This window comes from Gouania willdenowi, chromosome 6, assembly GCF_900634775.1.
Source record: "Gouania willdenowi chromosome 6, fGouWil2.1, whole genome shotgun sequence".
Lineage (NCBI taxonomy): Eukaryota > Metazoa > Chordata > Actinopteri > Blenniiformes > Gobiesocidae > Gouania > Gouania willdenowi.
The window spans coordinates 43,500,073-43,512,094 of record NC_041049.1 but is presented as its reverse complement, the minus strand read 5'-3'; the positions used below and the strand labels follow the sequence as shown (position 1 = coordinate 43,512,094).

Here is a 12,022-nt window from a genome sequence, read left to right as displayed (position 1 = left end):
GTGGTTAAAGTGTAAAGGGTTCAAAGTGTCAATATTGGTTTAAAGGTGGCAGAAATGGAGGGAGGGGGGTTGGGGTAATTTATTTTAAAAAGTAGGAACAATTAGTTTAAACTGTAAAATAATGGGCACGACAAATTGTGAATGTGGTGAAATTGGCAAAAATAAGCATGAAATATGGTGAAAAAAGGTTAAAAGTGACAATAATGGGTCAACACATGTGATATTAGGTGGAAAGGTGGTAGAAAGGGTTTATAGGTGCCAAAAATCTCTTTAACGTTCAGAAAAGGTTTTGAAATTTGATGGAGAAGTGGCCGAAATGGGAGCAATGCAGCAAAAATGCATCAAAAAGAGCAAAAATATGGCAAGAAAAAAAGAGGACAATAGGTTTGGTGTAGTTGAAGAAAAAGGGTAAAAATAAACAAAAATGGGCTCAAAAAGTTAAAAAAAATATATTCTTAGTTTTTTAAAGGCATCTGGCCACCCCTCCCAATGTTTTTGTTAAATTTAGTTAGAATAAAGGTGAGGTGTGTAAAATGTCTGATTCTTAGATCTTGCATCTTTATCTTGAGGCAAAGAGCTTAAAGATAAAGGTATTCTTTTTTTTTTTTAACTGTAAATGTAATCTTTTAAATCAGTAATTGAAGTTATTTCAGTGCAATGTAAATGTAATTCTTCTCTATTTATCATCTCTTAAGTGTTTCTTTCAAGTGTTTCACAAGAGCAAAGGATTTCAAAGTGTGGATCGGGACCAAAAGTGGGTCGCTGACCTCTTTTGTGTGCATAAAAATGTGTTTTGTCTTGGCAATAAGCAGGAGGAGGAGGAGGCAGCGGTTAAATTAGGATAAAGAGGAAGAGGATTCCGACTCTGACTAATGGGGAAACTCTTTATGTATATGAGCCGCATTAATAACAGCACAGAGTGGACACTGCAGACATTAATAATAGCATACAGTTGCAGGGAGCTTATAGTAGAGTACAGGCACATCAATAACTCCTAACCTCCACCTGCTACATGAATCACAGCAGCTCGTGGACACTGACATCCACACAAACACTGTGTTCGAATGTGGTCTACAAATAGAAAAATCACCTTCCGTACCCTTCAAAAGATAAACCCTCTAACTTTTATTTTGTTCTGTGGATTACTAAAAGCCATTATCAGTGGGAGGAAAATAAATGTTTGTGCTGCTCGTATTGTTTTGAGCATAGGCTCTGTCTCGCTGCTCCTCCACATGCTGCGTGATGCACGGTGGGGATAGTTAATGAGACCAATAATGTAGCAGTGTGTGTCTAATGAGAGAGGATGAGCTTTGCTTGTGTACGATTTACATCCAATTTTAGTGTGCAAACACCACTAAATTGCTCTACTTGTCTGTTTGCTGCAAAATATGATTTTTTTGTACGGGGTGGTGAATGTAAAAACTCAATCAGTGCTTCATAGCCAACATTTTTTGAACACTTAGCTCATTTTTGCCACATTTTCTTATTTTTCATTTAATTTGAGACAGAAATTCACATTAAACAGCATGCTCTATATCATTGTTTAAAATGTGTACACATGAAAAACAAATCTAAATGTAAATGTTGAATCTAAATGTAAATGTAAAAGCTAAATGTTTAATCGATCGCCAAGTGTAAACCTAAATGTTTGGGAATTATGTAATGTGAGCAGGTCAGCACCTGTCAATCACATGGCCCCACCCACACCATTGACTGCGGCTCAGTGAGTGAGGAGAAGGGAAGAGGCGGGGTCGCTCCAAACTGACAAACTTTAAAGTGCGGCAATGACTGGTGTGCGGGCTGCACATCAGTCGAGGACAACTGCCCTTTGACAGTTTAACAGACGTAGAATTGCTGGGAGTACTGGCATGCTGTATGTCAACTCACTTTGGCCAGTGATGAAGATACCGATGATGCGGAATAACTTGGAGGGTGGGGCATGTGGAGTGTGGGCGGGGCCTCATGATTGACAGGCGCTGACCTGCCTACTTTGTAAAATTTCTAAACATTTAGCTTTACACTTGGTGATTGATTTAACATTTAGATTTAGATTTAACATTTACATTTAGAGTCAACATTTAGATTTAGATTTAACATTTACATTTAGATTCAACATTTAGATTTAACATTTTCATTTAGATTCAACATTTAGATTTAGATTTAACATTTACATTTAGATTCAACATTTAGATTTAGATTTACATTTACATTTAGATTCAACATTTAGATTTAGATTTAACATTTACATTTCGATTCAACATTTAGATTTAGATTTAACATTTACATTTAGATATAACATTTACATTTAGAACTATTTTTCATGCGTACACATGTTTAACAATGATATAGAACATGCTGTTTTACATTCATTTCTGCTTCAAATGAAATAAAAAATTAGTCAAATGTTTAAAATTTGTCGGTTATGAAATAATGTTTTTACATTCGGCACCCCAAAATTTTGTGGAGCATTTAAGCTGAAACTCATCCATTCATGCATTCATTCATCATTTGGCCCCCTTGTTCATGTTCAGAGTTACAGAGAAAAGTTCAAAATAATTCCTCAGGGATGTGAATGACACACACACGTCCTCATGGTGTCACTTGCTCTCACTAAAGAGATTGTATTTGTCTGCAATCCCATTGTTTCCTAAACACATCATAGCCGTGTTTTCCTCCCGTTACCCAGAGCCAGAGAGCAGACGAGAGCGCTCAAACGACGCCTGCGATGTCCACCCTGCTGTGAAAGACAATAACCAGATGTGAGAGGCAATTTTGACACATGCAAGTCTGCTCATCGTGGCCAATTACCAGGTTGAAGCATTCGTGAAGCAGGCAGCGAGCCAGGAAGAGTCACAGCTTGGCTTTTTCTCTTCAAGTGCATCCAATCAAATGAATCAAGATCTCAGATCAGATGTTTCTATTTCAGTGTCTTAGGGGAGCACAAATGCCAGTTGTGAATTGAGCAGTTTATTTATTTAGACTTTTAACATTAAAATTATTCCACTGAATTCTGTCATAATATTTTAACATGTATCGCGTGTGTATTTTAAAGCTACTGGAGACGATAATCTTTTATCAAATAAAGACTTAGGCTGTGTTTGACATGGCATACTAACGTACTACTCATAATAACGTACTACTACTCATACTAACGTACTACTCATAATAACGTACTACTACTCATACTAACGTACTACTCATAATAACGTACTACTACTCATACTAACGTACTACTCATAATAACGTACTACTACTCATACTAACGTACTACTCATACTAACGTACTACTCATACTAACATACTACTCATACTAACGTACTACTACTCATACTAACATACTACTCATACTAACGTACTACTCATAATAACGTACTACAACTCATACTAACGTACTACTACTCATACTAACGTACTACTCATACTAACGTACTACTCATACTAACGTACTACTACTCATACTAACGTACTACTACTCATACTAACGTACTACTACTCATACTAACGAACTACTCATTATAACGTACTACTCATACTAAAGTACTACTCATAATAACGTACTACTACTCATACTAACGTACTACTCAAAACAACGTACTACTACTCATACTAACGTACTACTCATAATAACGTACTACTACTCATACTAACGTACTACTCATAACAACGTACTACTACTCATACTAACGTACTACTCATAATAACGTACAACTACTCATACTAACGTACTACTCATAACAACGTACTACTACTCATACTAACGTACTACTCATAATAATGTACAACTACTCATACTAACGTACTACTCATACTAACGTACTACTCATACTAACGTACTACTACTCATACTAACGTACTACTCATAACAACGTACTACTACTCATACTAACGTACTACTACTCATACTAACGTACAACTACTCATACTAACATACTACTCATACTAACGTACTACTACTCATACTAACGTACTACTCATACTAACGTACTACTCAAACAAACGTACTACTCATAACAACGTACTACTACTCATACTAACGTACTACTCATAATAACGTGCAACTACTCATACTAACGTACTACTACTCATACTAACGTACTACTCATACTAACGTACTACAACTCATACTAACGTACTACTCATAATAACGTACTACTCATACTAACGTACTACTCATACTAACGTACTACTCATAAAAACGTACTACTACTCATACTAACGTACTACTCATACTAACGTACTACTCATAATAACGTACTACTACTCATACAAACATACTACTAATACGAACATACTACTAATACGAACATACTACTCATACTAACGTACTACTACTTATACTAACGTACTACTCATACTAACATACTACTCATAACTAACATACTACTCATACTAACATACTACTCATACTACTACTCATACAAACATACTACTAATACTAACATACTACTCATACTAACGTACTACTCATACTAACGTACTACTACTTATACTAACGTACTACTCATACTAACATACTACTCATAACTAACATACTACTCATACTAACGTACTACTCATAATAACGTACAACTACTCATACTAACATACTACTCATACTAACGTACTACTACTCATACTAACGTACTACTCATACTAACATACTACTCATACTAACGTACTACTCATAACTAACATTCTACTCATACTAAGTCTGATGTCAAAATGAGTATGTAGTGCCTTCACATTAGATAGTATAAAAACATTATGTGTGAAATATGTAGATGTACACTAAATGGGGATATTTTTATGCACGGTGGGCATACTAGTCATACTCAACCGCTCCATGATGAATTGCGAGCAGAATGTAAAATCGTCTAGGGACTGGCTTCAAGCTAAAAATCAAACATCCCCTTTTCAATATAAAAGCATCTCTTCTTGTCTTCCATTAGTTTTTTTTTAAACTCTTTTGTTAAGGGACAATTCTGGTGTTTTCATTGACTGAAACTTTCTGCAAAAACAGTGACAGAAGTTAATTTTGGGATTTGCACTGAAATATCCTTCCGAAATAGAATGTCTGGTAGAGTGAGGTGATATTACGAGGAATACTGGGTACAAACGTGTTGAAAAATGGAGTCAGGCCAATCACTGTTGACCTTGTCTAGTGGAGTTGGTTCTTCCCACTGTCGCTAAATGCTTGTTCATGTGGATCTTGTTGGGTTCTTTCTTTCTTACTATGGACTTTATATTTTGTTAAGCGCACTGAGATGACTTTGTTGTAATTTGCAATATATAAATAAAGTTGAATTTAATTAAATTAAATTAAATTAAATTTAATTTAATTTAATTTAATGTAATTGAAGACACACAAGAAGTCACAGTAAGAATGAAGTAAAAACAATCATTTTCATCCTTCTACAGGACTCCACATCCCACAATGCAATGCGGAAAACTTTTCCGACAATGTCAGTAAGAACATGTTTACAGTAGAAATCAAAACAAACTTCTGAGTTGCAATGTCAACTTCTTTTTTTTTGTTGAGCAAATAATATTTGAGTTATTGATCTATGAGATCTACAATATACGTCTTTATCTGAATAAATACTAACTACTTTTTTCAGAGTTTTTCAAGTTCTGTGTCAACAGAAAGTTCACATTCAGAGCTGCTTCACAGAACATATTTAAAACCTGATAAATGCGTTTGAACAATAAACTGTCAGAGAAAGAGCGACCACGCTTATTGTGTCAAACGTAGCCCTTTGTCCCTGTGCTGTTGAGCCCTATTATCCTATTATGCCTCCTTTTATTTGCCTCTATAAAACACTACTACCAAAAGACTGGCAATGTTCTCCGTGTTCATTTTTTAATAGCTCCTCACATATCCTCATTCTATTACAGATGATACAACATTTAGTTAAGGCTTCATTTTCCATCCCTCTAATTAAATGTGTCTCAGATGAGCCCACTGAGCCCACTCGTCTGCTCGTCCCCCATTTGGAGTGCCACCACAGTTTAATATATGGCATTAAACAGGGGCTGAGGCTAGAAATGAAGCCCACCTCCCATTGGGACTATAATGGATGATTATAAGGAATAATCTTAGTAATACAGAAAGCTTTTAGTTTAGTTCTGCTGCTTTTATTTGAGTCACTGTCTGTTAGATATGGTAATTTGTGACGCTATTTTTGGCACACATTGGAAGAGTGTGTATGATGTTACAGAAATGCAAATCTGGCATGAATTGAGCTTTGATTATTTTTTTTCCATAATTTTTGAACCACAGTGATTGTATTGTATCTGGTAGAGAGGGGCAACTTTTCAACTCATGCAGTCAGGACAAGGTTTTAAAAGATGGAACAATTTGTAATGTCTCAGCATGAATAAATCAAATCAAAGCTGAGATGCCTCATTGTTCTCCTGGGTTTTCAAACTACATACCACATTTCATACTAAAGGCCCAGGGGCCAAACATGGCCCTTTAGAGTATCCAATTTGGCCCGCAGGAGAACATAAATAAAGCCGACAAAACATGAATACATGTGTAAATGACTAAATATATCAGTTGTAGAGATCTCAGTCCTACCAAATTCACAAATTCAATGAAAGTCTACAATATTTGCAGGGCTTGCTGTTTTCCAATGTTTTTATTCAATGCCTGCATTCCATTTTAATAAGAAGTCATGGAAATAAGTCTCAATTTGTCTAAAATCCTGCAAATTCTCACAAACAATCGCACAAATATCCACAAATGTTGATCACAAAATAAAAGAATTAATAAATAAAGATACTGCAAGGACTGCTTTAGTGCTTTGATATTGTCAGTGTCTTACACACATGTATGTATACAATTTACATATGAATCAGAATCAGAAATGCTTTATTGGCCAAGTACAGTTTTTAAGACAGTACAAGGAATTTGACTTGGTAGTCATGGAAGTGCAAGTTGGTCAAGTCTTTAAAAGTTATTGCAGAAGTGAGATTTAACAATAAAGACTCCTAATAGTTTTTTCACTAGCTGCATCTTTGATTCAAGCTGAGCTGTCCTTTAAGTTTGTTAGTTTTGTTGTAATAATGTACAAAAAATGTTTGTCAATAGTTGGTCTACAACTGTCATAATTTTTAAATCTGTATTAATGTTCTAATTATAAATGTATTCATTGACAAATGTCTGAGTGCACTGCCTGTATTTTGTGGAGGAAAAAAAAAGTTATAGACCTTTCCTCTACCAGGAACCATTTAACCTCATCTCACCTGGATTAAAGTCCTCCTGGTGCCGGAAAAAATATCTTCTCAATGAAGAAAATACAGTGTATTAAATTTTATACAGTTAAAATTATATAGAATATCATTTGATTTAATTTATATTGATCATGTAAATGGAAACTTAAAAACAGTTTAAAATAAAATTAAATAAATTGACATCAAGGAATAAAACAGCATCTTGTATCTTCAAATTCTCACGTATCTCAGTTTACATGAAGACATGTTATATAAAGAACATTTTTTTAAGTTAATCTATTTGAAAGGCTACAAAAGTAACTTGAATGTGATAACACATGATCATGTGATCAACACATGCTAATTTCTCATTTCTTGCCACACATAAAACATGCATATTTAACCTGCACATTGGTGCTTAAATGAATCTGTTCCGACACAATTAAAATCTATATTTTCTTCCAGAATAGTGTTTTTGTTGGTTTAGTTATTTACCAGGGATTTAAAACTTAAGGTTAGTCACAGGTGCAGGAAAGTTGATGGTCTGTAGATGTTGCAGGAGGTGAAGTAGGAAGGTGCTGAGTCATTGCACAATGTGATTTATTTAAGGTTAACAAATATTTATATCTTGATTTTATTTGTCTTTAATCATTAATAGCCTCTGTAAAAAAAATACCTGTTTATTTCAATTGTTTTTTTTAAAGCTATAAGGAGCCATTGCATAAGAGTCAAAGAGCCACAGGAGGCTCCAGAGCAGCAGGTTGCAGACCCCTGTTATAGACAATTTGTTCTAGATGAGGGTAAACTTCAGAGATGTGTGCTCTTATTGTGAAATGCTGCCGACACTGTTCACTCTGCTTGTATAAGGATGATTTACTTTAAAAAGAAAGACTCCTTACACATGTAAAATCAATCCTATACTCTTCAGTATGAATATGATAGACCAGCAACGACATGCAGCAACATCAGCCTCATGCTGATATTTATTCCGACGTGTCTGAAGATCCTCAGTTGTGCACTCTAATGAATAAAACACAATGTTTATCCATCCTGTTTAACACTAAGTCCCTGTGAACAGTCACAGGGACCAGGAGAATATTTGCTCGTATGGTTGGGACACCAGGGACTTGGATTATGTGCTGGCGGCTTTGTAGTTTTCTGAAGCTTCCCCGAGTGACGCGTTCCAGAGAGAGTGCTCTTATTTACTCTCCGGTCCTGTGTGTAAAGCCCTCCTTATTGTTTGTTCTTATGTCCCACCATGTACCCCTGAGGACTGAGCTCCACAGAGAGATTCTGTTTAAGAAGTCATGTAAATCATGTGCATGGGATACAATATTCAATATATAAAGATGCAGTTTGTGCATTCATATCATTTCAACAAAAAAGGAATTAACTTTGATAAATCACCGATGCAAGTATGCTATACTTAATTATAGGACATCTAAAGATAAAAAATAGGTTAGTTTCTATTTGTGGGGGATGAAGTTCTATTCAGTGCCGAAAGGTGGCGACATTGGGTTTCCAAAGCATTTGATCTAAGCAGATCAGTGCCATGCACTTTTTTTAATAGCCATCAAAATTCTACTTTCCTGATTAAATTGTATTTTAAATAATTCATTAATTTAATTTTATCTTTTTGGTGAACCTTTATAAGGAATATTTCAAACAGGATAAGATATACCAGAGGCTGACATTATAGTGGCAGGAAAATGATTAATTTCATAAACAATATTACCTAATTTATAACGCTTTTGAAATGCATGTATGTGACATGATATGAACATATGAATGTAATCTAATAAGTGAGCACTGAGCAGAGTAAAGAAAAAAAATAAGTAATAATATAAGAAAACACATAAATCAAAAGTTTGGCTTATAAATATGTAATTAAAATCATTATCAGGGGAAATCGTTCATATAATGGAAATTATTGGATTTATTTTTGCTTAAAAACGACATTCAGAAAAAGATTTAGGCGACGTCTCAATGATCTTAAACGCATTTCTTTTTGCCTGAAATGTGACAAAAAGCCTGAATATTCCGCCTCATGTGTCAGTACGCTGATAAGGTCGGACAGCTCAGAAAACTTTCACTCCCCCCCCTCACCCCCCACCCCCTTATGCTAATTAGACCCCGAGCTGGGCCGCTCATTGGCTGAGACTCGCTCAATTTCATATTTCAGCTGTGACGTCAGAGCGACTATAAAACTAAGCAATGCTTTTTAACTCGTCGGCTGACTAAAAAAAATAAAAAAAAATCTATCAATCCTTGGCTGGAGTTTTTTTTCTTTTTATTTCCTCTTCTTCATTCTGCACGAGGCGAAGGTGAAGCTGCAGAAATCAGCGCGCGCTAATCCTAAAAGGATCGAGGCATGAAGTGTTAAACGGTAGAAACTGAGAGAGCGGCTCAGACACCCGCACGCACCGCACCGCACGGAGAGAGGGAGGAAAGAAAGAAAGCGCGTCTGTGCAACACAGACTGAAGGAGGAGAAAAAAAAAAAAAAAAGAAAAAAAAACTTACCGACGCGCAAAACCCAGACGCTGCGCTGCGCAATTAGTGCAAGAAAGAAACTTTTTCCTCTTTTCTTTCTTCTCCTGTTTTTGAAGAAAAATAAATAAAGAAATCAAGCTGGCTCAGTGCGTGTCTCAGCAGCCCACTTTGACAGGTGCTCCTCACCCCCTTTGGAGGACTGTCAACAGCAAGAGGATGGCATCAGAGCTGGCAATGAGCAACTCCGACCTGCCCACCAGTCCCCTGGCCATGGAATATGTTAATGACTTCGATCTGATGAAGTTTGAAGTGAAAAAGGAGCCGGTGGAGCCCGATCGCAGCATCAACCAGTGCAGCCGCCTGGTCGCCGGGGGATCCCTGTCTTCCACTCCGATGAGCACGCCTTGCAGCTCGGTTCCCCCCTCGCCAAGCTTCTCGGCGCCCAGCCCGGGATCAGGGAGCGAGCAGAAGGCGCACTTGGAGGATTTCTACTGGATGACCGGGTACCAACAGCAGTTGAACCCCGAAGCTCTGGGCTTTAGCCCGGAGGACGCAGTTGAGGCTCTGATCAGCAGCAGTCACCAGATCCAGACCTTCGATGGCTACACCCGGGGGCAACAGTTCGGCGGCGCGGCCGGACCGGGGGGCGCCATGGCCGGGGAGGAGATGGGCTCAGCGGCCGCCGTGGTGTCCGCGGTCATCGCTGCAGCCGCGGCTCAGAACGGGACGCCCCACCACCACCACCACCATCACCACCACCACCACCCAGGGGCGCACCACTCCTCCTCCGGGTCACAGCCCGGCGGCGGCTCTGGGGGGAACCACCAGCACCTGCGCCTGGACGACCGCTTCTCGGACGAGCAGCTGGTGACCATGTCAGTGCGGGAGTTGAACCGACAGCTCCGTGGGGTGAGCAAAGAAGAAGTGATCCGACTAAAGCAGAAGAGGAGGACACTAAAGAACAGAGGCTATGCCCAGTCGTGTCGGTACAAGCGGGTCCAGCAGAGACACGTCCTGGAGGGGGAGAAGACGCAGCTCATTCAGCAGGTGGACCATCTGAAGCAGGAGATCTCCCGGCTGGCCAGGGAGAGGGACGCCTACAAGGAGAAGTACGAGAAGCTCATCAGCACCGGCTTCAGAGAAAACGGAGGCTCCAGCAGCGACAATAACCCCTCGTCCCCGGAGTTTTTCATGTGAGTTCCGCGTCCCATACCGTCCCGTACCGTCCCGTACCGTCCCGTACCGTCCCGTATCGTCCTGTATCGGCGCGATAAACTTTTACCAGGACAGTGTTTCTGTAGAGATGGAGCCGCGCGTTTGTTTCACACGGTTTATGTCCAGCACATTTCAGCATGTTTAAAGGACTCTAAAAACACACTTTACGCATTTCCGGCGCACAATCACACCGTCCCCGGATTGTCTCCAAATCTAAACCTTAGACTCAGGAACTGCTGTAAATACACTCTCTTTTTTTCAATCATAATTTCTGTTTTTCCCCCACAATCACCTGTGTTTTCCAAACTGTTTCACCAAAAGTTTGGAAATGTGTAATGCCATATGCTGGTCATTTATGGATTGCGCCTTTGTTTCTTTTATTTTGTAAAGTCATGTGCAATGATTGTATTCTATCATTTTTTGCATTGTTCATGTCTCTTTCTTTGGTGTTTTTGTCAAACAAAAACTTAAAACCCATTTTGTTTGCGTTGCTTCTGAGTAGTTGACTTCCTGCAGAGCAAATCTTATTAATTATAATGTAAGAAAACAAATGTCATAAAGAGTATAGGGGGAAAATGAATTAAAATTCATTGTATTCTGACATTTGCACAGATTAATACAATCAACAAGTGAGACTAAAGAAGTTAAAACGGTGCAAGTTAAAGTCAAATAAAAAGAGTTTGGATTCTACACTAAACTGTTGCATAGATATTTATGTGTTTCCCTTTATTTATGTAAGGTTGTAATTTAGATTAACCACTGACGGAGGTTTCATGTTCTCCCCGTGTCAGACTGATTCACCTTTCATCTTTTATTTGTGATTTCTTCTCAGTATAGCCTCTGTTTCCCTCTGCGCTCCAACAAATTTCCACTTTACCAATAAACCTCCGTGAATGAGAAATAAAAGACACGCTCCTTATGTTTCATTTTTTTTATTTATTTCATTGTTATACACACTTCTCGGTTAAAGCTGAAAATTGAATCTTGTGTTTCTGTAAATCCATGTGTCACATATCAGTTTTAAAAGCGTTGGAGCTTTAATGCGCTTTTGTGCTGGAGAAAATGCGTTTAAATAACGCTGACTTTTAGATTAATGCTGTCACGTGGTGTCACTAATATCTA

General features: G+C 37.9%; 1 protein-coding gene across 1 annotated transcript in view; it reads left to right on the top strand.

The window, feature by feature from the left end:
- The first annotated feature begins 9,810 nt into the window (after positions 1–9,810).
- mafb (MAF bZIP transcription factor b) overlaps positions 9,811–12,022 on the top strand; it is a 58,070-nt gene continuing 55,858 nt past the window's right edge. The window contains exon 1 of the mRNA XM_028449600.1: positions 9,811–10,878. Within this exon, the coding sequence (XP_028305401.1) occupies positions 9,902–10,878 (977 nt within the window). The 5' untranslated portion in view covers positions 9,811–9,901. The remainder of the gene's footprint in view (positions 10,879–12,022) is intronic.